Source organism: Aspergillus campestris (assembly GCF_002847485.1).
Source record: "Aspergillus campestris IBT 28561 chromosome Unknown P168scaffold_6, whole genome shotgun sequence".
In the NCBI taxonomy this organism is placed as follows: Eukaryota; Fungi; Ascomycota; class Eurotiomycetes; order Eurotiales; family Aspergillaceae; genus Aspergillus; species Aspergillus campestris.
This window is the reverse complement of record NW_020194341.1, coordinates 1,504,839-1,530,780: the sequence shown is the minus strand read 5'-3', so window position 1 is coordinate 1,530,780 and position 25,942 is coordinate 1,504,839. Positions and strand designations below refer to the sequence as shown.

The 25,942-nt window shown below is 60.8% G+C and overlaps 11 protein-coding genes across 11 annotated transcripts; 4 read left to right on the top strand and 7 right to left on the bottom strand.

The window, feature by feature from the left end:
• Positions 1–70: 70 nt before the first annotated feature.
• Positions 71–1,208, bottom strand: fbp1 (fructose 1,6-bisphosphate 1-phosphatase; the record flags this gene model as incomplete). The annotated part of the gene is made up of 2 exons (XM_024839453.1): positions 71–1,010; positions 1,084–1,208. 2 exons carry the CDS (start codon positions 1,206–1,208, stop codon positions 71–73), a joined length of 1,065 nt encoding a protein of 354 aa, XP_024693111.1.
• Positions 1,209–1,641: 433 nt separating this feature from the next.
• fen1 (multifunctional nuclease RAD27) lies at positions 1,642–3,489 on the bottom strand (the record flags this gene model as incomplete). Its single annotated transcript, XM_024839452.1, has 6 exons — positions 1,642–1,868; positions 2,061–2,577; positions 2,645–3,206; positions 3,271–3,275; positions 3,341–3,426; positions 3,477–3,489. The coding sequence occupies 6 exons, from the start codon at positions 3,487–3,489 to the stop codon at positions 1,840–1,842; spliced, it is 1,212 nt and encodes a 403-aa protein (XP_024693110.1). The 3' UTR covers positions 1,642–1,839.
• A 410-nt stretch (positions 3,490–3,899) lies between these two features.
• On the top strand, positions 3,900–5,643 carry ptcA (type 2C protein phosphatase PTC6; the record flags this gene model as incomplete). Its single annotated transcript, XM_024840227.1, has 3 exons — positions 3,900–3,964; positions 4,027–4,419; positions 4,479–5,643. The coding sequence occupies 3 exons, from the start codon at positions 3,900–3,902 to the stop codon at positions 5,641–5,643; spliced, it is 1,623 nt and encodes a 540-aa protein (XP_024693109.1).
• A 218-nt stretch (positions 5,644–5,861) lies between these two features.
• Positions 5,862–6,310, bottom strand: P168DRAFT_318837 (hydroxyisourate hydrolase; the record flags this gene model as incomplete). The annotated part of the gene is made up of 2 exons (XM_024840226.1): positions 5,862–5,948; positions 5,972–6,310. 2 exons carry the CDS (start codon positions 6,308–6,310, stop codon positions 5,862–5,864), a joined length of 426 nt encoding a protein of 141 aa, XP_024693108.1.
• Positions 6,311–6,734: 424 nt separating this feature from the next.
• rrg9 (mitochondrial ribosome assembly protein RRG9) lies at positions 6,735–7,547 on the bottom strand (the record flags this gene model as incomplete). Its single annotated transcript, XM_024840225.1, has 1 exon — positions 6,735–7,547. The coding sequence occupies one exon, from the start codon at positions 7,545–7,547 to the stop codon at positions 6,735–6,737; it is 813 nt and encodes a 270-aa protein (XP_024693107.1).
• Positions 7,548–7,741: 194 nt separating this feature from the next.
• On the top strand, positions 7,742–9,543 carry P168DRAFT_269544 (tRNA maturation protein LHP1). The gene is made up of 3 exons (XM_024835146.1): positions 7,742–7,879; positions 8,047–9,185; positions 9,257–9,543. Exons 2-3 carry the CDS (start codon positions 8,149–8,151, stop codon positions 9,369–9,371), a joined length of 1,152 nt encoding a protein of 383 aa, XP_024693106.1. The 5' UTR covers positions 7,742–7,879; positions 8,047–8,148; the 3' UTR covers positions 9,372–9,543.
• Positions 9,544–9,559: 16 nt separating this feature from the next.
• P168DRAFT_327450 (putative chromosome segregation protein (Pcs1)) lies at positions 9,560–11,520 on the bottom strand. Its single transcript, XM_024841244.1, has 3 exons — positions 10,499–11,520; positions 9,987–10,421; positions 9,560–9,934 (listed from the first exon to the last, which is right to left on the bottom strand). Exons 1-3 carry the CDS (start codon positions 11,481–11,483, stop codon positions 9,711–9,713), a joined length of 1,644 nt encoding a protein of 547 aa, XP_024693105.1. The 5' UTR covers positions 11,484–11,520; the 3' UTR covers positions 9,560–9,710.
• An 818-nt stretch (positions 11,521–12,338) lies between these two features.
• On the bottom strand, positions 12,339–14,147 carry P168DRAFT_327449 (uncharacterized protein; the record flags this gene model as incomplete). Its single annotated transcript, XM_024841243.1, has 3 exons — positions 14,010–14,147; positions 13,209–13,938; positions 12,339–13,180 (listed from the first exon to the last, which is right to left on the bottom strand). Exons 1-3 carry the CDS (start codon positions 14,112–14,114, stop codon positions 12,339–12,341), a joined length of 1,677 nt encoding a protein of 558 aa, XP_024693104.1. The 5' UTR covers positions 14,115–14,147.
• A 542-nt stretch (positions 14,148–14,689) lies between these two features.
• P168DRAFT_269537 (uncharacterized protein) lies at positions 14,690–18,846 on the bottom strand. Its single transcript, XM_024835145.1, has one exon. It carries the CDS (start codon positions 18,813–18,815, stop codon positions 14,733–14,735), a length of 4,083 nt encoding a protein of 1,360 aa, XP_024693103.1. The 5' UTR covers positions 18,816–18,846; the 3' UTR covers positions 14,690–14,732.
• A 2,127-nt stretch (positions 18,847–20,973) lies between these two features.
• On the top strand, positions 20,974–22,583 carry P168DRAFT_297350 (amino acid transporter; the record flags this gene model as incomplete). The annotated part of the gene is made up of 5 exons (XM_024838170.1): positions 20,974–21,003; positions 21,061–21,873; positions 21,934–22,014; positions 22,073–22,448; positions 22,543–22,583. 5 exons carry the CDS (start codon positions 20,974–20,976, stop codon positions 22,581–22,583), a joined length of 1,341 nt encoding a protein of 446 aa, XP_024693102.1.
• A 1,816-nt stretch (positions 22,584–24,399) lies between these two features.
• On the top strand, positions 24,400–25,889 carry P168DRAFT_318830 (uncharacterized protein; the record flags this gene model as incomplete). The annotated part of the gene is made up of 6 exons (XM_024840224.1): positions 24,400–24,589; positions 24,657–24,676; positions 24,739–24,775; positions 24,837–24,904; positions 24,983–25,458; positions 25,544–25,889. The coding sequence occupies 6 exons, from the start codon at positions 24,400–24,402 to the stop codon at positions 25,887–25,889; spliced, it is 1,137 nt and encodes a 378-aa protein (XP_024693101.1).
• Between the last annotated feature and the right edge of the window lie 53 nt (positions 25,890–25,942).

The following is a 25,942-nucleotide window of genomic DNA, read 5'->3' as shown; positions in this document are numbered from 1 at the left end:
CTCCATTCTGAGTAGATACACGTAAAATTCATGACCAAAAGGGGGGCGCCGGGAGCGCCCGGAAGGGAATCTATTTCTTGTGGGAGTTGTACATGTCGATGACCTTTTGCACCTCACCGCGCGAGCCGAGGTAGACACCGCTGCGGTCGTGGATGTGCTCGGGCATGACCTCGAGCAGACGGTTCATGTGCGAGTCGACGGCCAGACCGCCGGCATTCTCGAACAGCATCGCCATGGGGGCGCACTCGTACAGGATACGCAGCTTGCCCTTGGTGCTCTTGGAGTCGGAAGGGTAGGCGAAAACACCGCCGTAGAGCAGGGTGCGGTAGGCATCGGCGACCATGCTGCCGATGTAGCGGGCGCTGTAGGGCTTGCCGCCGCCGGGGGGGAACTTGAGGGAGTGGAAGTAGGCCTGGGTCCACTCCTCCCAGTAGGAGCTGTTGCCCTCGTTGACGGAGTAGATGGCGCGCTGCTCGGGCAGGCGCATGTTGGGGTGGGTGAGGATGAACTCGCCGAGGGAGTTCTCCATGGTGAAGCCGTTGACGCTGCCGTTGCGCATGGTGATGACCAGCTGGGCGGAGGCGCCGTACATGGTGAAACCGGAGGCGACCATCTCGGTGCCGGGGCGCAGGACGTCCTGGGCGGTGACGGTCTTGTTGGGGCCCAGTAGCTCATCGGGCAGCTTGAAGATACCGAAGATGGTGCCGACCGAGACCCCGGCGTCCAGGTTGGAGGAACCGTCGATGGGGTCGCAGACGACGGCGTAGCGGGCGTAGGGGGCCTCGTCGAAGACGATGGCCTCCTCCTCCTCCTCGGAGATGAGGATGCGGCATTTGCCGGAGCCCTTCATGGCGGAGAGGAAGACATCGTTGCCGATGACGTCGAGCTTCTTCTGGTCATCGCCGGTGGTGTTGGAGGAACCGGCCAGACCGGTGAGGTTGATCAGGGAGGCCCGACGGATGTAGTAGGCGATGGACTTGAAGGCGAACTGCAGGGCGTGGCAGAGGAGACTATCCCGGTTAGTATCGACCATGACCTGACGAGAACGAGGGGCCCCAGGGGGATCGAGGGGGGGACGCGTACGTGAAGTCTCCAGTGGCCTCGGGGATCTTAGTCTGCTCCTCCGTGAGGAAGCGGGTCAGGGTGACAATGTCGGTGTTGATGTTTTCCTGGCCCACGGGAGGGGCGCCATTGCCAGAGGACGACATTCTGAGGGATAGATGGTCGAATTGAGGGTGAATTGACCGTTAGGGATGTGGATAGAAGTGGATAGGAGAGGGGAGACGAGGTGACAGGAGGGGATCGTCGGGGCTTAGGGGCGATGGAGGGGGCGGGGACAACGCAGGAGAGAACCTCGGGTGACGGAGAAAGCAGGAAGCTGACGGAACCGGGTATTTTCCAGTGATGAAGAGGAAAAAGAAGATGAGGAGGAAGAAGATGAGGAGAAAGAAGATGAGGAAAAGGAAGTGAAGAGAGAAAAGATCCCAAAGCAGGTGACCCAACAGCTCCACCCTGGAAACCGGTCAGGGCGGATGACGCATGTGTTGTCATTCTTTCTCTTTTTTTTCCCCTAGATTGGGATGCGGTTTTATGATATCATTTCCAGATCGAATCCATTCTTGCATTATTCTCATTAATTCGTATTTTTCTCAATTGTCGATCCTCAATTCGGTTTCTGACGCCAACTGGTTTCGTCATGCCTGAGGCGGGGAGGGCCTGAGGCGGGGTCCTGCCTGAGGCGGCGGGGCCAGACCCGAGTCCATCTCCGGTTTCACCCGAGCGGATCGTGATTATGTATAGATTGGTAGCAGACATGAACGGACTCAAGATCAACCACGATCAAGATACCCGGAGAGGGTAGACTCCGGCTAGAGACGGCTGGGCAGGGATTCCAGCTCGGACGAATCCGACGCCAAGAGCGATCCCGATTCAGATTATCAACCGCCAACGGGAAAGAGAGGAAGAGGGGGCATCACAAGGGAAACGGAAAAGAGTAAAAAAGAAGAATAAAAAAGAAAAGAAAGACCAACGCCTGTCCTGCCTGTCCGTCCGCGCCTCACGCCGCCCCCGGGGCTTCGCCTTGGCCTCCTTCTTCGCCTTGGCCTCGTCCTTCTTGCGCTTCTTCTCCGCCTGGAGCTTCTCCTCGTGTTTGCGCTTCAGCGATGCCTTCTCCGCGTCTGTCCGCGCCACCGGCCGGAAGAATCCCTCCAGTCGCGACTGCTGCGCGCTCGTCAGGGTCTTCTGGAGTCGCGCCGCCCCGTTGCGCACCCGGTCCTCGTTGAATCCCTTGTCCTGCACCAGGAAGGCCACCAGTCCCTCGACGTCCGGCGCCGTCCACTTGAAGTCGCACGCCGGGTCGTCCGCCCCCCGCACGTCCGGGTTCAAGAACAGCTCCCGCGCGTCCTGGTACGGCCAGTCCGCCGGCAGCACGTACTTCTGCTTCGGGTCGCTCTGGATGGCCGCCACCACCTCCTCCAGTGACCCGTGGTCTCGGATCAACTTGAGCGCTGTGTTGGGTCCCACTTTGGGAATCGGTTCGAGGTAATCGCAGCCGAGAAGGATGCACATGTCGATGAACTGTGTGATTTCGCCCCAGTCAGCCATACACACCCCAGTCCGCACCACCGGATCCCGCCCGACGTACCTGTGATCGATCCATGCCCAGTCCCTCCAACGCCCGCGGCAGGTGGATCTCCTGGATGGGCTCCTTGCGCTGCTCGCTGAACGTCAGGTGCCGCAGCAGGATGGGGGAGTCGAAGCAGAGTGTATCCATGTCCTCCGAGGCGGCCGCGTAGACCTTGCCGGCGCGAGCCAGAACGGCGCACTGGGCCTCGGCCTCGGTGGGCGCGTCGATGTAGGGCACCCCCATCAACTGCAGTAGCCGCTTGCACTCGGCGTTGTGCTCGCGGGTGACCCGCACCGTGCGCCGCGAGAACTTCTCGACATCCTCCGCCGTGCCCGTCTCCTTGGCCTCCTCGTGGGCCTCGGTGGCCTCGCTCTTGCGCGCCGACCGTTTGGCCAGCTCCCCGGACTTGAGCTTGGGCGGGGCGCCGTCGAACACGTAGAGGGGCTTGATGCCATTGTCGACCATGCGTAGGGTGCGGTAGAACATGCCCATCAGGTGGGAGGTGGTCTCGCCCGACTCACTCATCAGCTGCTGTCCTTCCGACCGGACGGCGATGAGGAAGCTGTAGATACTCATCGACCTAGTGGGGGGTCAGTGGAGATCTTCGCTCGGGGGGGTGTCCTTCTCGGTTCGTGTAGACGTACGCATCCTGTCTCGCGTTTACTCGTTAGCCTCTCCATTCCGATAGCCTTCAAAAGTATCAATCACACGTACAATGGCGACCTTGCGACCAAAGTGATTCTTGATATCCCCGTTCTTGACCGCATCGGGGGCATTCTCGGAGATCACCTGGAACAGGTCTAGGCATGGATCAGTAACGTTCGGGGGGGATTCGGGTGTCGTGACGCACGTTTAATACCCATGATGTCGTGTAGTGATTCCGATTGAATAGAAGACTTAGGGAGAAGAATTGAAGAAGAGACAAGAGAAGAGACAAGAGACAAGAGACAAGAGGGACCGTGGAGAAACGCGAGGATGACGCGAATACCGCCTGAGTCAGCCCTGAGTCAGCTGTGCAGGTTATGCAGCTCAACTTTCTTCCCAACAACTTCTTCTCCTTCTCCTCGACGGAGTATACTCTTCACTTCACTTTCCCTTCAACCTCCTCTCTCTCGACACTCCCTCAAACCTCTCAACTCTCTCCTTTCTATACTCCTTCCCATCATGGGCCTCTTCTAAATCTGTCGCGTCGCCGTGATTTCCAATCGGGTCGGCAACGCCCTCGCTTACGCTGTCTGCTGTCCGCCCACCCTCCAATGCCTCTCCGGCCTTCATGAGTCGGACGCCTCTCACGCGAGTCGCGGTTCCCATCCGGGCCCGAGTCGCCCATCTTGGTAGGTGTACGGAACCATTGAGATCGCAGGGACACGGTCATGGGCTGATGCGCGCCCCCGGGATAGTCTGCTCCGTCCGGACCGCCGCAACCAAATCGAACACGCCCGCCCCCGGTCCGCCGCCCCGACGGACCTCCACGGTGGTCGGCGGGAGTTCCGCGATTACTTTGTCACCCATCTCCCCTCCTCCTCGCTCCACCCAGACCCCCGGAGCGCCTTCAGTTCTTTCCACAAACTCCCGCGGGCCGACTCCGTCCCGCACACCGGGGACACCCCGCGCACCCCGGCCACCTTCCAGACCCTGGTCAACCGCGAGACCACCGTCGTGCGCATCCCCCTGCGTAATGCGAAACATCATTTCGGCGCGTCCACCGCCCGCGGCACGCGGCCCACCAACGAGGATACCTGGCAGGCCGGCGTCCTCGACATCCCCGCCTTCGCCAAGCGGCCCCCGCCTCCGTGACCCTCCGGCGGTCCGACGCGGCCACCGGCGAGGGCCGCGGGGCGGACAGCGCCAGCGGCGACCCCCAGGTCTTCTACTTCGGCATCTTCGACGGCCATGGGGGCACCGACTGCAGCACCTACCTGCAGCAACAGCTGCACGAGTACATCCAGAACACCGCCGCCGCCGTCGAACTGCAGTCCAGCCTCCCCCGCGACGCCTGCCTCCGAGACTCGGGCCCGGGCACGGGCGACCGACCCATCGTCCAGGGCGGCAACACCGCCCGCGCCGCCGAGCTGGAGCGGCGACTCGTCCAGCGGTGGCGCTCCCTCGTGGGCGGCTACTTCCGACGCTACGTGCCCGCCCACTTCGCCCACCTCGCGGACCCCGCCGCCGGGTCTGGCGCCGCCGACCGCACGCACGGCGTGACGATCGAGGAGATCCTCGAGTACGCCTTCCTGCGCGCCGACCTGGAGTTCGTTGCGGCGCAGGCCGCCCGGCAGACGGACGACGAGCTGGCCCAGGTCGGCCGGCCCGTCGCCCAGGACCAGATCCTCTACGGGCCACGGCACCCCCGAGTGACGGGCGACGGGGCGCGGGGTCGGTTCAAGGGCGGCAGCACGGCCAGCGTCGCCCTGATCTCGACGCCGACGCCCACGCCCTTTTGGCACCCGGACAGCGCGGCCAGCCTGCTGGTGTCGCACGTGGGCGACACGCGGATGCTGCTGTCCTCGACGGTGACGGGGGAGGCGGTGGCGCTGACGACGGACCACCACCCGTCGGCGCCGGTGGAGGCGACCCGACTGCGGCGGTACGCGGCGACGTTCGTGACGGACTCGTTCGGCGAGGAGCGCATCAGCGGGCTGGCCAACACGCGGGCGTTCGGCGACGTGCAGTCGAAGCGCATCGGCGTGTCGGCGGAGCCGGAGATCCGACGGGTCGAGATGGCGCCGGCCGAGTACGCCTTTTTGGTGCTGGTGTCGGACGGGGTCAGCGGCACGCTGTCGGACCAGGAGGTGGTGGACATCGTCAAGGAGGCCAAGACGCCCGAGGCGGGGGCCCGCGCCGTGGTGGATCTAGCTACTGAGGTGAGTCGCGAAGGCGACAACGCGACCTGCCTGGTGGTGCGACTCGGCGGGTGGGAGCGACGACAAGAGGGGGGCGTTGGTAGTTTGGGGACGAAGGAGACTCGCGACTGGCGCCGCCAGGAGGCGACAGATCCACGACGGTCACGACGGTGATCCTCTTCCTCACCATTGTACATAGACGATCTGTTGACTAGCCCGTATCTGGGAATGTACATTGATTGTGCCTATGGGGTTTGTGGATGGTGTAAACCAGCGCATTGAGTACGTAGTCTACATTCTCTTTCTCCCTCATCCTTATACCATTCATTCCCTTACGCTATCCACCCACCCCACCCATCTCCCCCATATCCATCCTTCCTTGAGAAAATGATCTACGACCCCCGATAAGTCGAATAATTCCACGGCCCCAACAAAACCGGCACATGATAATGGCGCCACCCATCCTTCCCCTCGACCCCCTCCCCCGAACCGTAAAGCGCACCTCCACATCGGGCCAGAAGCTCTCGACGCCCTGGGCCGCGTACCAGGGGCCGACGTCGAAGCGCACCGCCCAGTGGGTGACGGGGTCTGCGTCGGCGGGGAGCGCGGCCAGCACGGCGGCGACGGAGGCTGGTGTTTCTTCTGACCCGGATGATGGGGTCCAGTTGGCGACGCGGCCGTCGGCGTTGGTGGTGGCGTGGTAGGTGGTAGTCGGGGTGGGGGTGTTGCTGGTGGTGGTGGAGGAGGATGGGACGACGCGTGTCAAGGTGACGGGGAGGTTGGCGGCGGGGGTGCCGGTGAGGGTGTTGAGGACGTGACAGGTAATGGGATCGCGCGACATGGTGGGTGGTTTGGTTGTTGATTTGGTTGTTGAAGCGGGGGTGGAGGTTGCAGCTGGAGATGCAGATGCAGATGGAGATGGAGGGGGAATGATCCAGTTTTGGTAACGCGAGAGACGGTCGGTGGCGGTGCGGAGGGAGTTGGAAGCGTCCATTGACTGAATGGTTCAATGGATGAAGAGATCAATATTTGAGAACTGAAGATATGAGAAAGAAGACGAAGAGAAGCAGTAGAGAAAGTGTCGGAGTTCACCGATGCGATCGCTGACTGATATATATTTCTATCTCGGTGGATTCCGATGGGCGTCATGTCCCTGCGCCAACTGGCAGCGTCGCCGCCTGATTAGAGTAACAGTATGAAGTATTAGATTGATATTCCATCATAGTATGATCCTCCCATTCCAAATAACCCATCCCACAGTGATCCTATACCCCATGTCCTCCATGTCCTCCATCCCCATGTCCATGTCCTTCATTCTCTCCCCCATCAAACCCATCCAACCCCTCTGAACCCTCCCTCGAACCTCCCCTAGATTTCCTCGGCCCGTACAATGCCTGCGATCCCGTATATGGCGTCGCGCTTTTGGTGTGCGGCCGCAGCCCCAACTCCGCCATATGTCCCCAGATGCGCTCATGGCGCCGGTCCCACCGCTGGCGCCGATCCTCGGCCTCCTCCCCAGACGGCCGCCACTTGCTCTTGAGGATGCGCCGGATCGCCTCGGGCGACACTTTGAACTGCTCCGCCAGCACCGGCGTCGTGAACCGGTCGGGCGCCACCGCGTGCAGCTGCCGGATCCCGTCCAGCGCGTCCGGCGACAGCTTCTTCTGCGGGCTCCACCCCTCTCCAAACTTGTTCTTCAGCGCGTCCTTCTGCACCTGCCACCCCTCACGCTTCCGCTGCGGCGGCCGTCCCGGGCGCGTGTCCTGCGACGGGGGAGTCCGATCCCGGGACGGCGCCTTGGGTCGTCGGCGTTCTCGTGGTGTTGGGGCCGCGGACGATCGATCGGCGGGCGAGGCATCCGCGGGGCTGGAGGAGGCCGTGTCGCGCCCGGCGACATCGTCCCCAGATCCGGAGGGCCTCGCCAGGCCGCGGGATGTGCCGAAGCGGCGATGTGAGAGCGGTGTCGTGAGGAGGCGACGATCGAGACTGGCGGCGTCTGGAGCCCCGGTGGATCGAAAGACCTGGCGCAGCAGGGTCGGGAGGGCGAGGCGGGCAGACGACGCACAGGGAGGGGCCATAACGACGATGATGAATACCCCACGAAGGAAATCCTCAGTGCACGCAAGGTATGAAATGAAACGGACAGGAAAAGACTTTTGATGGAGATGAAAAGTCGCGACGAGAAGAAAAAACCAGATGAGATCACGGGCCGCACGTGATGTATATGCCCCAGGCAGAAATGGGAGCCTGGAAAAAAAGAAAACCAAAAAATAAAAAATAAAAAAATACAAATGATTTTTTTTTCTTCCTCGCCAACTTCTCTCCTTTCGCTCCAACTTCTTTCTCCCGATCGATCTCTTGCCTGAATCAATTCCCCTGACGATCGCTCAGCCTGGTTCGTGAATTTCTGGTAGGTTTGCACGCCGTCTCCCCATCCCAGATGGTGCTCGAGACTTCACGGTCCTTGGCGGGATGGAGTCATCCCAGCCGCATCAACGTCCGGCCCTCTCATTGCACCTCGCCCTCACCCGCCTCATATCATTAAAAGAGAGAGACTGACGCAGTGGAATATTCCAGTGACAATTGACAGTTGAGGATTCCGACGTTCATCCCGCATTCCCGGCAATCCCACCCCGAACCGATCCCCCGTCGCGACAGACGGCTCCGAAGATACCGACCATGGCCGAAGAACAGAAGACGGTCCCCTCGGCCAACGCCGCCGCCGAACAGGATGTGCAGAACGTGTTGGCGGACTTGAAGGGAGAGAACACCGCCCCCGCCAACGGGGAGGAGAAGAAGGAGGAGGCCCCCGCCGACGCCGACGAGGCGCGCATCGTCGCCGCCGCCGCCCAGCTGGGTGAGAAGTCGGAGAAGGCCGAGGAGCAGAAGGAGCAGAAGGAGCAGCGTGGCCGGGGCGCCGGCCGGAACCAGGCGCGCTTCGACCCCAGCTCCCAGCAGGAGACCGACGACCCCGTCGAGATCCGTAAGCAGGTCGAGTTCTACTTCTCCGACTCCAACCTGCCCATGGACAAGTTCCTGCTCTCCCAGGTCGGCGGTAGCGCCAACCGCCCCGTCGCCCTCGAGCTGCTGTGCTCCTTCAAGCGCATGCGCCGCTTCCAGCCCCGCAGCGCCATCGTCGCCGCCCTCCGCGACTCCGCCGCCGTCGAGCTGACCGAGAACGACACCGCCGTGCGCCGCAAGACCCCGCTCCCCGAGACCGTCAAGGAGGCCCACGACCCCGGCGTCGCCAAGGTCTTCGAGGACAAGGCCATGGGCCGCAGCGTCTACGCCAAGGGATTCGGCGAGGAGGGCCCCACCACCCAGCTCGACATCGAGGCCTTCTTCGCCCCCTACGGCCCCACCAACGCCATCCGTCTGCGTCGCACCCACGACAAGCTCTTCAAGGGCAGCGTCTTCGTCGAGTTCGCCTCCGAGGAGAAGCAGCAGGCCTTCCTGGCCCTCGACCCCAAGCCCCAGTGGCAGGGCAAGGACCTGCTCATCAAGAGCAAGAAGGAGTACTGCGAGGAGAAGGTCAAGGAGATCGAGGCCGGTCGTGTCCGGCCCAGCGGTGGTCGCGGGCGCGGGCGCGGTCGTGGCGGCCGGGGTCACGGCCGGGGTCGCGGCGGTCGCAACGGCGGCGATTGGCGCCAGCGTCGCAACGAGGACCAGCAGAAGGACAGCCAGGGTGAGCGCCGCGACGTGCAGAAGGATGCTCGGTATGTTCTTTCCCTTCCTTTCAATATCTTATCCCACCCTATTCATCCGTGTATGAGACTAACCCGTCCAGTGGCGTCCCCGTCGTGCAGAGCACCACCGACAGCGCGGAATCCGGCCAGAAGCGTAGCCGCGACGACGAGTCCTCTGCGCAGCCCCCCGCCAAGAAGGTGGACGCGAAGGAATAGATTCGCTTTCGATCTCGGAAGATGGGATGGGCATCGTGGGATGCCCGGCGAGGGGAAAAAACTACATTTATCACGGATATCATTGATCCGATCGGCGTTGTTGTACACGTGAATGAATTATTTGCTCCTGGTTTGGTCGGATGCGTTTTTCCACTGCAATAATAGATTAGCCTTTCTCTAGTAGACCTGCTATACTTGGGTAGATATCACTACGATTGAATAATCCTAACACCAAAAAGAAGAGAAGAAAAAAAAGAACGAATAATCCAAAACAGGCTAGACTGATATATTCAAAACGACAACGCCTCCAGTGCAATACCCCAAGACTCCAATGCGTGCTCAGTGGCCGGCGCTCGAACGCCGCTTCGTGAGCGCATCGATCACCCGCGTGTAGAATTTCGACGCCTGCTGCCGCACAAAGGTGATGTCCACCGTCAGGTACTCGGGCAGGAGGTCCACCAGCTCGCGGTCGCGGCTCTCGTCCAGCAGCGGGAGGTACTGGAATTCGGCGTTCTCGAAGTTGGCGGCCGAGACGTGCGGTACGAGCAGTTTGAAGTGGAGGGCTGTGTGAACGTGAGTAGGTGGATGATAAAACACCGAGAAGGAGGGACCTACTGCCATTGACGCCGGTCTGGATGCAGTCGTAGAGGCAATCGGCCTCGCGCTGCTTCACGTCGCGGATGATCAGCCCCGTCAGGTCGCTGTAGAGATCCTCCTTGAGCTGCGCGACGGTCGCCGCCTGCGCTGCCTCGGCGCTGACCGCGGCGATCGCCCGGTTGTTGCCGCCCTTGACGGCGCTGCCGGGCGCCTTGGCGGCGGCATTCTCGATGCTGGCCGCCGTGTTGCGCGCCGCCGCCAGCTTGGTCTGCAGGGCCTTGACCTCGGTCTGGGCCGAGGCCAGCTGGCCCTGGGCCTCGTCCGCCTCAGCTTTGAACTGCGCGGCTTCGGCATCCCGCTGCTTCAGCTGTTTCTGCAGGCCCCGACTCTGTTGGCCCAGAGCCTTCTGCGCGTCCAATTCGCTCTTCAGCGAGGCGACCAGGTTGTTAGAGGCTGCGATGGTTAGTCAAGACTCAGACTCGAATGAACGACATGGCTGGTATGGGGCGAAGGGTTCAACGTGAACATACCGGTGGAGATGGCTTCGCACTGTTTCCGTAGCTTGTCCACGTTGGCGTTGGCCTCGACGACCCCGATCTCCTTGAGGGTCCGATACCGATTCTCCAGAGCATCGAACTTCTTCGTCAGGTCGCCGAGCCGGCGTCGCAATTCCGGGTCACCATTGGACCGCTCCTCGTCGGTCCCGACCTTCCGTTTCAGCGGGGAGTACGACGGCGGACGCTGCGTGGACTGTCTGCGTTTTGTCGGCGAGGCCGACACCGACCGACGGGGCGGTGGTGCGCTGTCTTCCTCCTCCTCGATCATGGTATCCTCCACGACCTCCAGCGCCGCTTCCACCTCCTCCGCGGGGACCGGTGCCTCCTCCTGGACTTTCTTGGCGGGCGCCCGTCGCGAGCGCTTAGGCTTCTCCTCCGCCTCCTTGCGCGGGTCCGGCAGTTTGACCTGCCGCGTCCCCGCCGGGGTGTATTCGAACTCCCCGTCGACCGTCACTTGCTTCCCGGAGCTGCCCTTCCGTCGACCCCGCCCGCTCTTGGGTTTCGCGGGCGCTGCCGCAGATCGGGACGACGACTGGGCGCCCTTCTGCGGAGCGTCGAGCTCATCCTGAGACACCGCGGCGCCCTCCGCCGGCGGATGCTCACCGTCGTCGACCGCACCGTCCAGCTGCTCGACCTGAGTCCCCGGGATCTCGTCGGGGACGGCATGCGACGAGTTGCGACTCCCCTTAGGCCTCCCCCGACGCGTCGTCCGGCGGGTGGACACTGGCTCCGGTTCCTCCGGGGCCGCAGCCGCCACAGAGCTGCGCTTCGTCTGCACGGGGAGTGGCTTTCCATCGCCGGACTTGGATCGTGGACGACCGCGTTGTTTCTTCGTGGGGCGCTCGGCATCGCGCGGTTCCTGGGTCTCGGGAATCTGCATCATGGGGTCTTCGTCGTCGGACCCGATCAGGCCCGTGAAGCTAGCGGAGGCCGCAGTGGTCGCTTTTCGCTTGGGCATGGTTAGGTGTATTGAGGGGAGGTCAGGCGCATTGGTCTTGGTGGTCGTCGTGATGGCATTTCCATCGCGATCTCAGGGACGCGTCGGTGAGTGCTTATGTCAGCATTCTGCCTACGTTTACCGCTAAGCATGTGCATGACCTGTGCATGCTGATTCAGCTGCATCATTTATGCGTCTTCTACTTCGACTTCACTTCGTTGCTTCTTTTCTTTCTCATGTCTCCTCTAGGTCAGTTCATTTCTTAATTTGTTATTCTTTCAAATTAACAAGCTCATAAGACTATGACACATCCCTACTTCGTTTGATGTATACGAAAATCGATCTCCATGAGTGGGAGGCTTCCCGCATCGAGGTTGATATAAATATACAGTCAGATGGCCCCGACAGTGGTCTCCACCACGCATGACAGGAGCCTACTGAAAGTGAGACGGGGCAGTGCAGGGTACTTCTGTAGGTCTATTAAGTCTACCGGATTAGAATAATCCGGATTGCTGTGAGATCCGTGAGCACGGTGAGTAGCTAATGTATCTCTTCATTGTTGTATGGCTACACGCATGTCTGTATTGACTCGCGTGCATATACCAAACGATGGTAAAACATGATATAGAAATGAACCAAAAATAAAACCAAACAACCTAATCTCTAGGTCTAGTGCTGTCATGAGTCGTGAGTCGTGAGTCAGATATTCAACCAGGCATTGCCGGTCATCAATCATGAGGTCAATAGAGGCCGTCAGCAGATAACAACGCCAGAACCGAAAGGAGAATGAGAAAAGACAAGAGAAGAAAAAAAGCCACCCAGATAGACACAGACTCCCTTGAATAACAAATATGATACCACAAGGAAAATAAGATATCACCGCTCATACATGCTCGACCGCCACCCCCTCGAAGGATACTCTCCCTCTCCCAACCCCATTCCCATTCCCATCTCCATCTCCATCGGCGGTGCCAGGGCCCCGCCACCTCCCCGATTCCAAGATGCCGATACTGATGCCGATCCCGGCCCCGGACTCACCGTCGACCAGCGCGAGGGCCGCGCGCTGGGACCAGCACCGGCACCCACCGATTGGGCGTACCGCGCGCGCTCGGCCGACCCACTCCCCCGATGGCCGTAGCTGTGTCGGCGGACCTCGCCGTCTCCATCCGGGGCGACCCTCCGCACCACGAACGGGGCGGCGCCCACGTTGCGACTGACGCTGCTGCGGTTCACGTAGCGCGGATGCACGGGGTACCCCGAAAGGAGGACGCCATCGGACATGGAGACCCCGCCCGAGGGTGGAGATGCATCGGGGGTGGCGAACCGAGACGCCTGCGGAGGCGGGGTGCGGGCACGCAGACTGGGGCCATCCTCGGGGTAGGAGGATCGCGGGACTCGTGCCCGACGCGCGCCGTCGGAGTCCGAGTGGCGCCCTCCTCCCCCTCCCCCACCTCCACTGCCACCGGTGTGATGATAGACGGCGGCGTCACGGTAGGACGGACGGCGGCGCGGCGAGTCCGGTGAGAGGTCGCGATGCGGTTTGCGGAAGTAGGCTTCGTGGGAATGACGGCGGGCGTGGGACGTGCGCGGCGGGGACAGCGCCCGATTGTAGCTGCGCTGGCGGACGGTGGGCGCGGGGCGACGGGGTTCCGGGACAGACGAGTCCTCGGACGAGGCGTAGTCGGAGGGCGGATCGTTCGGGGCATCGGGGCGGCCGGCTGCCGGGTCCAGGAGGACGACGGGGACAGGGGCGAAGGCGCCCGTGAGCCATATCCCGTCGCGGGGGGAGCCTCCTCAGTGCGGGGAAGAGGGGTCGGAAAGAAGACGGATTGCACGCGCCGAGTGGTCGAGCGGAGGGGTACGTCGATGGCGCTCTTACGACGTTGCTGGCGCGGATGCGTTTGCGACGACGGGGCTGGCGCGGGAGCCGGCGGCGGCGGCGCAGCAGCAGGAGACGGGGCGAAGAGGGTTTGGCGACGGGGTTCTCTCGCTTCCCGAAACGGTGGGTATAGCCCTTGAAATTGGGCGGAGTGGAGCGCAGCAGGTTCTTCTTCCAGTAGTCGAGCTCGAAGCGACGACTGATCTCCTCGTGCCAGGCGACCATCTCGGGATCTGAGGCTGTCGGAAAGGCATGGCGGGGGATAGTCTTGGGGAAGCGACGGCCCTCGGGGGTCTGGATGTCCCATTGGCGCACCGCGTTCTGCAGGTGCTGGCTGTGCTCCTCGGGGTCCAAGAGCAGCTGGATGGTCTGCCAGCGCACGAAGCCATTGGGCTGCAGGGCCGGGACCGACGGGGGGGTATAGGGATCGGCGGAGGGTTGAATGCTGTGGAAGCAGCCCAGCCGCTGATAGATGAATGACAGGGCCGAGGGCTTGGTGTCGAGGAAGAGGACGTCGTAATTCCCCCCGGTCTTGCGATAGAAAGCGGCCAGACGGCCGGGCGTCAGGTCGGTCGTGGCGAACTCATCAAACGTGGACTATCAACATCCCCTGCGAGGTTAGATGGGGGTCTCGATGCACTCCGGCCCACGCGGAAGGGGGAACGGACCATGATCTGAGCGATGCCCAGACACAACTGCTCCAACCGGGGCGAGGGACTCTTGTCGGCATTGATCAACGTTCCCCAGAATCCCGCTGGATCGTGGGACGACATGGCTGTGACGAGGCATCCACTGACTAGAACGACGGCGAGAAAAGAGAGAGCGGATAGAGAGAAAGAGATACGGCGACAGGAAAGAGCGAGAGAGCAAGAGACCTGAGTGATACAGCAGATGCCGTCAGCATCACGGATTGGCCATTAGGCAGCCATGCGACCCACTCTGCGGGGGAGCCCAATCGGTTTCGGTCGTGCTTCTTTCTTTCTTCCCATCTCTCGCGATACGCCCCGTCTGCTGGTGATTCGACCAGGGGAGTCCCTGGGGGGATGTGACAACGCATTGGGGCGGTTGGCATGGCCTGACTGGCCCACTAGGTGCCTGGGATGCAGGTCGCCGCTTTGGTCGGGATCGGGACCCACTGAACAGAGCAGGGATATGGCCTCTCTTGGTGGCGGACAGGATGGGCAGCGCCAGCGTCATAGAGGCATGCTGCGAGGAGGCAAACGATGTACCTTGCAGGGGGCGATGCTCTTAGGGTACGCGCGGTCACGTTCTACGGTGGAATCTTATACAGGAATTACGATTTGAGATAAATCAAACATATTGATAGTATCTATCTCACATTATGGTTCAAATACATCGTCCCTTCCCATCACTGCGATCAGGAAAGCAAATTACAGATCCCACCCGTTCTTGGTCTTCATCTCATCGTACCATTGGCGCACGTACGGGACCCCGGAGTGCGGTCCATACACATCCACCTCCCACTGCGGCGACGGCGGCTCCAGACCCGTTTCGGCCAGACACGACTGGCGCAGCTCCTCGATGCTGCCGCCGCGGTCGTAGACCGGGGGCTCGCCCAGCTGGGCGCGCTCCAGACGCATCTCTGTGCGCAGCGCATCGGTGGCGGCCGTGTCGACCGTGAAATCCTCGGTGACAACGACGCCGTAGCCCAGGCGCGCGCCGTCGAAGGTCACCAGCTTGCGGCTGACCTCGAGGGCGACCTTCTCGGCCGGCCGGGTCAGGGGATCGCCCAGACCACCGCCGCCCCAGGTCACCCACTCGAGCAGGTCGCCCGGGTCGACGCGGACGTGGTCGCACTTGGACGGCAGGATCTCCGTGGGCGGGTTGGTGGCGGACTGCGAGTGGCGGAACAGCACCTTGCGCGAGCGCGAGCCCGGCTTGCCGCCCTTCAGACCCCAGGGCTTGGTGAACCAGCGGTCGTCGTGCAGGCTGAACTCACCGCGGGCCAGGAAGCGGTACAGGGTGCGCTGGGCGTTGCCGCCGCGGTAGAAGCCCGGGCCGCCACTGTCGGCCATGCTCTCGTTGGCCTCGATGCGCAACGGGTAGTTCAGCTCGATGCTCTCGGTCGGGATGGACTTGATGGCTGGGAAGAGGCAGTGGCAGTCGGGTCCGTCGCCCGCCTGGCGCGCGGGCACACCGCCGAACCCGATCTGGTACAGCTGGTACCACTCGCCGTTGGGCTTGAAGCCCGAGTAGAAGAAGTGCGGCGAGTCGCTGAAGCCGGCGGCCGCCTGGTAGGCGTCGTGCTTCTGGCCGATCAGCGCCTGGACGATGTCCAGCGTGCGGCCCATCAAATGCGTGCGGCACGAGATGGGCGCCGGCCGCACGGGCTTGAGCACCGTGCCCTCGGGGATGTACACGTCGACCAGGTCGTGGAAGCCGTCGTTGATGACCGTGCCCGGCGCCGCTGCCGCGATGAGGTAGTATCCGATGAACATGCGGAACATGGTCTCGGACAGGTAGAAGTTGATGCTGTGCGTGCTCTGCGGCGACGTGCCCGACCAGTCGAAGCGCAGCCGGTTCCCGTCGACCTTGCGCATCGAGCACGACAGCGCCCACGGACCGATTCCGTGCCCGTCGTCGTCGACAAAGTCGGTGAACCGGCTCTCCTTGTCGTCGAACTGCCGCTCGACGATCTTGGCCAAGCCCGCCCGGTTGCGATGCAGCAGCTCGGCGCACGCCGCCAGGTAGACCTCGCGGCCGAAGCGGGCCGCCAGCTCGCGCACGCGCGTCGCCGCCATGGTGCAGGCCGCCACCAGCGCGCTGAGGTCGGAGCGGTACCAGGCGGGCTGGCGCGAGTTGCGCACCAGCAGCTCGATCAGGTCTGCGTTGAGCACGCCGCGCGCGTACAGCTTGACGCACGGCACCTGGACGCCGTCGTCGAAGACCGAGGTGGAGTTGATCGACATGCTGCCGGGTACCATGCCGCCCACGTCCGTCAGGTGGCCGAACTGCGACGCCCAGCCGATGATCTGGCCCTCGTGGAAGATGGGCAGCAGCACGATGAGGTCGTTGAGATGGCTGATGGCCCCCTGCACCTGGTACGTGTCGTTGGTCACAAAGATGTCGCCCTCCTCGATCGTGCCGTGCCAGATTTCGAGGAACTGCGTGATGAAGCTGCCGAACTGGCCCACCAGCATCTTGCCCGCCGAGTTCGTGATCACGTTGAACTCGTCCTGCTGCTCGCGGATCGCTGGCGACATGCTGCACCGCAGCATCATCGAGTCCATCTCGCCGCGGATCGATCCCAGCGCCGCTCCCACCAGCGTGGGAATCAGCGGCGTGCTGCGGACGAGCTCGCCGGCCGTCTCGGGCGTGTGCGACTCCACCGCGTCCCGGGGCTTGTGGTCCACCGGCTGGATGAGGATGTTACCGATGGCGTCGATCTCGCCGTAGTAGCCTGGCAGGATCAGAGTGTTGCTGTCCATCTCCGTGATGATGCAGGGTCCGTCGACGCGCACCCCCTGTTGAGTGATGCCCTGGCGGTCCCACAGCGTCGCCGTCTGCTCCACGCCGCGCACAATGATCGTCTGCTCCCCGACCCGGGCCTCCGCGGGCGGAGCCGGCGACGCCGCAGCGCCCACCTGGGGGATGTCGATGCCGGGGGAGGCGTCCTCCAGCACGACGCCCAGACGCATCAGCTCCAGCTCGAAGTCCGGCAGCGTGTAGGTGAACAGCTGCTGGTGCTGGCGGTCGAACTTGGCCCGCAGGCCGCCGTGCCAGGCGGGGGTGTCGAGGACCGCCAGCTCGGCGGCGTCCAGGTCGACGGTGATGGTGAGCGCCTGTCCCTTGTACCGCAGGTCCGCCTGGTACTTGGACGTCCACTCGGTGGGGCCGCTCTCGCCCGCAGTCCGCTGCAGCGTCTCGCGGCACTGCGCCTCCAGGGCGGCGTACCGGGCGCGAGCGTCGTCGGCGGTGGTCTCGGTGATCAGGCGAATGAAGGTGGTTGACTGTTCGTGGCTCAGCTTGGTGGTCACGTCGCCCTGGGCGCAAAGGATACCCGGCGACGGCGGGACGATGACAGGCCAGGCGCCCAGCAGCTCGCCGACGGCGTTGGCGTGCAGCGGTCCGGCGCCACCGAAGGCCACCAGGGCGAATTCGCGCGGGTCGTAGCCCTGCTCGACCGACACCAGGCGCAGAGCGCCGTACATGGTCTCGTTGATGATGGTGATGATGTCCTCGGCGGTCTGGGGGACGGGAAGCTTCATCTGGGTGGCGATGTCCTCGACAGCCGCCACGGCCGCCTGCACGTCCAGCGTAAATTCGCCGCCCAGCAGCGTCTTGGGCAGGTAGCCCAGAACCAGGTTGGCATCGGTGACCGTTGCCTGGCGGCCGCCCTTGCCGTAGCAGGCCGGTCCGGGGGCCGCGCCCGCGCTCTCGGGCCCGACGCGCAGCGTCTCGGTCAGCTCCATGTAGGTGGTGATGGAGCCGCCGCCGGCGCCGACGGTGTGGATGTCGACGGCGGGCGAGCGCACCGACAGGTTCTCGACGACGGTCTCCCGGCGCAGCTGCGGTTGGCCGTTGTAGATGAGGGCGCAGTCGGTGGAGGTGCCGCCCATGTCGAGGGTGATGAGGTTCTTGTAGGGGGTGCTGTGGGCCACGACGTCGGCCACGCCCTTGGCGCCACCGGCGGGGCCGGACATGAGGATGTTGACGGGCAGCTCGCCGGCCAGGGCCAGACTAGTCAGCCCGCCGTCACTCTTCAGCACGCGGATGGTGTCGCTTTCGGGGGCCAGCTTGTCCGCCAGGTTGCGCAGGTAGGTCTGCACAACAGGCTTCACCAGGGCGTTGGTGCACGTGGTCACCGTGCGCTCGTACTCGCCCACCTCGCGGAGCACGTCGGCCGAGCAGATAACGGCGACATCGGGGCCCAGCTCCTCCTGGACGACGCGGGCGACGATGCGCTCGTGAGCGTCGTTGCTGTGCGAGTTCAGCAGCGAGATAGCCACGGCCTCGGGCCGCTGGCGGACCAGCGCCTGCAGGCTGTGCCGTAAGCCCTCCACGTCAACGTCGGTCACGGGCTCGCCGTGCACCGACATGCGCTCGGTGCACTGCACGACGCGCTCCAGCGGCACCACGGGATCGGGCGGGGTGAAGTTCAGCCAGGCTCCCAGCCCACCGGGGATCTGGGAGCGACGCAGGGCGAGGATGTCCTTGTGGCCGGAGGTGACGACCAGACCGGTGCGGGCGCCCTTCCCCTCGAGCACGGCATTGGTGGCGGTGGTGGTGCCGTGGTGGATGAACTGGAAAGTCCCCGACCAGTCGAACCGCTCTTTCAGCAGTTGGCGGGCTTTGGTGATGCCATTCTGGATGCCCACACTCTGATCCGGGATGGTCGTGGGCACCTTTGCCCGGACCGTCTGACCGTGCGGGGTGAAGATGTAGACGTCGGTGAAGGTACCACCAACATCCACACCGAGCTTGTAGCCTTGGTTTGTAGGAGAGTCGGACATGGTGTAGTCCTAGGAGAGGAGGGGGCCGCACGAGAAAGAGAGACACGAGTCTGCTCAGGGGGGGAGGATGGGGACAGAAGGGGGGAGAGAGGAGGTGTGGATAGGTGAACAGAGCGATAGGAAGTTATCAGAACGAAGATAGCACGGAAGGGCGGACGAGAAGGGGGGGAAATAGTAACGACAGGGATCTTCTATTATCAGCTCACGTCAGTGGAGGGGGAAGCCATGCTCATATCGAATGATCGATAGAGCTAGACTCATCAATAATGTCTCCGATATCCTTCTCCAACGGTCCCACCCAATGCCACGTTGCTGGCTTCTCCAGTTCTTCCCTCTGTCATCCTGAGTTAAACCAGTCTGGAAGAACCTCCGTCCGTCTTGATCAGACCTGCCCCATCCCCATTGACTGTTGTGCAGGTTTCTTTCCATGATCATTGGTCGGGTGTTTGAGCGCAAGGATCCACATCTCTGTCGATCCTGCGACTAGCAGCTTGTCAGTGGGCCCAAGACCCACGAGGCTGGCGTCCACCAACGAGACAATGGGATCGAATCAGTTAGAGGCGCCCGCCGCCCAAATACGACATAGCGAATGCACTCGATGGAGGGGCGATACGCCAAATGCGTGAGACCTCCATGGCAACACACTGGGAGGGGAGGGTCCCCAAAGCGTTCGCTCATGCATGAGGACGTCCCGATAGATTGGACCAGCCCCATTGCGCAGCCCCTATCCGTCCAACCATTCCTCTTGGCCGCTGATGTGCCATGTTTTCTTCCCCTCCGGTGTTCCGATCCGCTGTTCTCGGAGCTTTGTACCAGTACGGATTCGTGCAGAAGACCTCAACCATTGCTAGGAAATACATTTCGTTGGGGAAGGCCGCGTCTCGGAGTCACCAATGGGTGATGTCAATCCGACCACCTCCCCTCCCTCCTCCCTTGGCGTGATAATCCTACGGCGACCGGCTGTCGAAAGCTGGGCCAAGCTCTCTATCGTTGTGTCAACCGCCCGACCGAGATAGTTAGTCAGTAAGCGAGCGGTCCCCACGTATCGTTCATGAGGGGAGGGGGGGGGTCGACCAGACGGCAGTCGAACGCGTCGAACCCCGTCCCCTCGGGGGCCAGTGGCCAGTGGCCACAGTAGCTATGACCGGGGGATTTAGTGTCCCAGACTGTCAAAGTTCCACCTCCTGAACGCAAAGGTCCTGTCGACCGTGGTCTGTGGAGATAGTGGACCCTCGTGGGTTCTCAGGAATTAGTCGGACACTAGTCTCCTAGTGGAGATGCTAGTTGGAGGGGAGGAGAGACGCAGAAAAAGGATCGAGCAGGATGGCCATGAACCGGATCGCATTTCTCGAAACGGAGAAAGGCCGTCACCAGAATCAATGTCCCGACGTCATGAACGACATGATCGGCCTCATTGACCCCATTTTTGGGGGGTTGTTGGAGGTCATTGAAGGGGATTTTGATAGGAGATGAGATGGCGTGACCTCTGTAACCCTAATTTCTCGCCCCTCCCAATTGCGGCAAGAGACGATCGCATGAATTATTGACATGAAAACTCTCCACCCTCCCCTTTCTTCGAGGTGATTCTGGGCAACGGGGATGTGCAATCATCATCTGCCATCGATGATCGGAGGGTCTGACCCGACAGGGATGCTGTCATGTTTCCCTGACTGCTGTCATATTCGAATGGGGTGGGAGACCTCAGGGAACAATTGCTGGGGGGAAAACCCTGCGTTGCCACAAGTAATCAGGGATTCATTCCTGTTGATGATCGGCCTGTTTGGCCTTGAGTCGTCGCCCAATGAGCAAGCACAAGGGTTGTTTCATGACTGGCAGCCAGGGCAAAGTAAGATCCAGAGTAAGACCATTAAAAGTGGGAGCTTACCAGCCCCTCCCAGGTCTCGAAACAGCGTCTAGTACTTTGTAGTGCCAACCGACCTCCCCCATCCCCTACCTTGGTCTCCACTCGTTCTGGCGGAAAAGGCAAAGGGAAAAATAAGAGGGAAAAAAAAAGATTTACCCTAGGATGTGTTAAATCCCCAAGTCTTGTCGATTGCTAGCAGAATCCTTTCAAGGTTTTGTCTGTCATCGAGATCCGTCCCTTGTCCCTCTAATCCCTCCACTCTCCTTCACCCCCCACCCACGAACCTCATCCGTCATGCAGGAAAAGCAAGAGGTTGAGGCCCATGTGGGCTCAGACATTGAGCCGTCCGGCGGCAGTCCGACCAGTACCACGTTCGGGGAGCAAGAGGAGGTGTTCAAGCAGACCGACTCCGGAGTCGACTTCCGTAAGGTCGGCTGGTTCAATGCCGGGATCATCTTCACCAAGATTCTCTTTGCCACGGGTGTGCTGTCTCTGCCGGAGTCGCTGGCCGCACTGGGAGCCGTGGGAGGCTCACTGAGCATCGTCGCCTGGGGTTGCTTCAACACGTATGCCTTCACCATCTTGGGTAACTTCCGTGCCCGCCATCCCAGCTGCCACTCGGTGGCCGACATGGCTGGCGTGGTCGGTGGCGTCGTGGCCAAGGAGGTGACCGGTTTGCTCTTCATCATCGCCTACATCCTGGTGACGGGCAGTGGCATCATTGGCGTGTCGACGGCGCTGAATGCGCTCTCGCACCACGCCGCCTGTACCGTGTGGTGGTCGCTCATTGCCACCGTGGTGACCATCGCCACGGCCTCGATCCGCAAGCTCCAGCACGTCGGCTGGTTGACTTACGCCGGATTTTTGTCGATTTACATCGCTGTCCTGATCGTCGTCATCGGAGTCACCACTGTCGACCGTCCTGCAGCGGCCCCCCAGACGGGCGATTTCGAGCTGGGTTTCTACGCCATCAACAACCCCGGCTTTGCGGCCGGCATGGTCGCCTCCAGCACCATCTTCGTCTCCTCCGCCGGTACCAGTGCCTTCCTGCCCGTCATCTCCGAGATGCGCAACCCCAAGGATTACAAGAAGCCGCTGTACCTCTGCATGCTTTTGGTCAACGCTTCCTATTTGGCCTTTAGCTTGGTCGTGTACCGCTGGTGCGGCCAGTACCTTGCCAGTCCCTCGCTGGGAGTGCGTTCCCCCCATTTACTTCTTTCTTTGCGGTAAGACATAGAGCTAACTGAAATGTAGAGTGCCGGACAAACCGTCAAGATGGTGTCGTACGGTGTCGGATTGCTAGGATTGATCGTCAGCGCCACGGTGTACTTGCACGTATGTACCCCAACTCTGGTGATAGTTTGTGGATTCCCTCTGACTGTGGATCATCTAGGTCGGCGCCAAATACGTTTTCGTGCGACTCCTCGCCGGCTCGCCCCACCTGCAGAGCAACTCGCTCGTGCACTGGGGCACCTGGCTGTCGACGACTTTCATCATGGGCGCGCTGGCCTTTGTGCTGGCCTCGGCCATCCCCATCTTTACCTTCCTGATTGCGCTGGTGGGTTCCGTGTGTTTCGCCCCGCTGGCCATGGCGCTTCCCGGCTGGCTGTGGCTGTACGACCACGGAGACTACAAGAGGGGCACGCTGCTGCAGAAGATCATCTACGTGCTGCACGTGGGAATGGTGCTGCTTGGTCTATTCTTCCTGGTCGGTGCCACCTATGGTGTGGTCATGCAGATCAAGGCCGCCTACGCGACGGGCCAAATCGGTATGTCTCACCTGCGAGTCATTAATGCGAAACGAAGAAAAAAATTTCGAAGAGAAAGAAGAAAGAGAAAGGAACCTTGCTGACTTTATTCCAGGCTCCGCATTTAGCTGTGCCGACAACTCCAACTCCTCGTAGAGAGATGATAATTGGGGAGCAGAGACCCTAGAATGACCGGCGAGGTAATTGATAAAAACCGATGAATTTTGGGCTTCTAGGCGTGCAGGGTTCATGACGGATGTGCCCTCGGTGTTCTTCACTCTTTTAGCCGTTTCTTAATATTCTGATCTTTTTTCTTCTTTCTTCCAATGGCGCCCTCTGCACCGTCACTCCTTGGGTGTTGGAGACGGCCCAGTGGTCTTCGCGACCCATTTAAGTATGTACCAGATAGTCTGCTACTGTATATTAATATTAGCCCCTTTGTGATAATAGTTTAGTAATGATTCACCCTGTGAGACAGACTAATCTTAAACTTCATATGTCTGGCATGGATGCCAGTCCTGGGCTGATGGACCGAAGGCTAGTGAAGGCATGTCGTAAAGGAGGGTTGATACCTGGACAAATCAGCTCCTGCCAAGCCTATGCTCCGCCCCACCCCGTCCCACCCGCGGCAGCCGTCCCGCGCGGCCCTTAACCTAAAACTCGCTAACGTCAACCCCCTAACCGAGACTAGTTGCAACCATCGGCGCGAACTAACCATTGGTCAAGGCTTTTCTCAAAGGTTGAGGGAAAGCTGTGGCGCGACATCGTCAATATATTGCTATCGTCAAGCAGAATGAAGAAGCGGAACAAGAATGAATCGTCGTCAGTCTCGGTACGATGACCCTGTGGGGACGAGATGATGGCCCTGGGCTGCGACGGTCGAGACCTCCAGCAATACTCAATCCATGCACATCAGACAATGCATTCTAGGCATCGAGAATATCCCGCACCCTACCATACCCAATGATCGGCTGTGGACCCGTCGCGCCGGGATCAGTTTCCTCCCCATTCGACGGAAGCGGGTTACCTGGGACATGATCGGGCCAACTTCCGCTCGACGCAACATCGCCCCCTCCTGATGTAGGATTGTCGATACATTCGATTTGGTCTCCTGGGACAGGGGCCACATTCCCTTATCCAGGACCCACGAAATTGACTTTTCCACTATTGTGTTCCTCATTGCTCTTCCTGGAGTCGGTGGCAAACTCTCGTCTCCAATCCTCCATCCTGGGACATTTCGGGGAAGACTCTGGGTCCAAATTTCAAGCCCTTGATCGGGCCGTGCACTGGGGAGTATGGTGAAGAAGAAAGAAAAATAAGACTCACCATGCTGTGTTGGAAGGATTCCGGATCTGTCGAAAGCCCGGGGATCGAGTGGTTTGTCGGCTTGCCAATGCTTACCCAGGCAAGCGGGGGGGTCAGCCGTCAGCAAGCGACACGAGAACGTGCTCTGACTCGAGGCTGACAGGGGTCCTTATCATCCTAGTCCCCTCGCAGACATTCGGCTTTTCCGCTAACTGGCGCGATGGATCTAGCGCATCCTGCCGGGCTGCGGACCCGCCGAGCTGGTGGGTTGGCGACTTCACAGACACCGTAGTAGGTTCTTACCGAGGGGCCGTTACGTGACAGACGTCTGTTTGATAATGATTGCCATCATTCCCGGCCCGTCAGGAACCAGTCCCTTGTTCTCCAGTGCTACTCAAATTTTCCGGTTTCGTCAGCAGATGATCCCTTTCTCTCCTGGCATCCCCTGGTTCCTGTGGAAAAATTCGACCCCATGGTTCGGGACATAGGATAGAAATCGGGAGTGTCTCTCGTTCTTTTCCTAGGTTTTTCACTTGCCACTGCACGACTTCTCTGGGTTTAAGCTTTTTGATATCCCATTCCAAGCGAGCGCCCTCAGAACAGACCTCTCGCACAAGACCTTTTTATACTCTTGATCCTTTGAGCCCACCAATTGCTTGATTGGGATATGGTCCAACACATCGAACCGGTGATTCCACCGCCACCGGGAATCACCTCCAACTTTGAGAATCCGCAAGATGCCTTGCACACGGTGAATAAGGTCACCCAGATCCTGTGTCTAGTGGTCACCACGGTGGTGGTGATCATTCGTGCGCTTGTCCGCATACACTTGCACCGGAGCCTCAACTTGGAAGACTGTAAGTCTCATATGGGGTTGTACTGTCTGAGAGAGCACCCACGATACTGACTGCCACTTGCCCGCAGATGCAACCTTTGCTGGATGGGTATTTCACCCGGAACGACTGAACGACGCCATATGAGGGAATGCTAACGTTCAGTCTCGCAGGCCATGTTTACGGGATTCTGTGCCTGTATGCTCGTGCGTACGTATCTCTTTTCTCGAATCCTTCCGCCAGGACACAACACAGATCTGACAGACAACAGTCAACAAGCATGGAGGCGGATATCATGGCTGGGACGTCCCGATGAGCAGCCTCATCAGCTTTCAAAAGGTATGGCGGCCCTACCTCCGCACGCCACTCTATTGCACTGCACCTGGCCAGCTTCCTGACGGATAAACCCCCCATCAGGCCTCCTATGCCACCACCATCATTTACGTCCCGATGGTCTTCACAGTTAAACTGGCCCTCCTGTCAGTCATGCTGCGCATCTTCGCCCCCGACCGCAAGAAGGTCATCGTCATTTATATCAGTCTGGCGATTCTGGTGTGCTACTACGTCCCAGCGCTCTTCATCAAGGTGTTCTTCTGCCGCCCTGTGTCGGCGTACTGGCTCGGTACCGACAACGGCGGCACTTGCATCGACCAGCAGAAGGTGATCATCGCCGACTCGGCCATCAGTATGATCAGCGACCTGTGGATTCTGGTCCTGCCCATTCCCATGCTGTGGTCATTGAACATGACCGTCGTCAAGAAGCTGCGCGTTATTGGCATGCTCGGGGCTGGTGGTCTGGCCACGGCATTTAGTATTTGGCGACTGCAGATCATGGTGGATGAAGGCAAGACGCCGGATGTAACGTACTTCTGGATTCGAGCGGTGTTGACTGCGTATGTGCTCCCCTCACTTCCCCTTTCCCTTTTCCCCTGGATGAACTCTGTTTGGAGGAGAAAATTAACCCACGTCAAAACACAGAAACGCCGAAGCCGGCATCGGACTCATCTGCGCTTGTCTCCCAGCCATGAGCGCACTTTTTGCCACCGTCAAGAACAAGAGCAGTCAAGACGCCAAGAACAGCTACCTACGCTCCCACGAGCTGGACCACTGGCAGAAGATCTCGACGCAGAAGCGAAGCCGCGCGGACAGCTTCTCGTACGTTGGGAACCCGCATACCGACCAGGCGCATCTGATCTCGACGGCGCAGGGCGCGGACCACGACAGCACGTGGGCGCCCAGCGAGGCGTCGCAGAAGGGGATGGCCGATCGGCCGGTCATCCATAAAGATGTGACCGTGTCGCAGAGTTATGAATTTGTGAAATAGACTGCTGCTTGCTTTCTATTTCTGTCACGCCAGTGCATATGTTTGGGTACATG

Coding starts and splice junctions, on each gene's coding strand:
- P168DRAFT_327450 (XM_024841244.1), bottom strand. CDS start 11,483: ATGCCCAAGCGAAAAGCGACCACTGCGGCCTCCGCTAGCTTCACGGGC. Junction 10,422..10,498: donor GTGCGAAGCCATCTCCACCG/GTATGTTCACGT, acceptor TAACCATCGCAG/CCTCTAACAACCTGGTCGCC. Junction 9,935..9,986: donor CCAGACCGGCGTCAATGGCA/GTAGGTCCCTCC, acceptor ACGTTCACACAG/CCCTCCACTTCAAACTGCTC.
- P168DRAFT_269537 (XM_024835145.1), bottom strand. CDS start 18,815: ATGTCCGACTCTCCTACAAACCAAGGCTACAAGCTCGGTGTGGATGTT.
- P168DRAFT_269544 (XM_024835146.1), top strand. CDS start 8,149: ATGGCCGAAGAACAGAAGACGGTCCCCTCGGCCAACGCCGCCGCCGAA. Junction 9,186..9,256: donor GACGTGCAGAAGGATGCTCG/GTATGTTCTTTC, acceptor TAACCCGTCCAG/TGGCGTCCCCGTCGTGCAGA.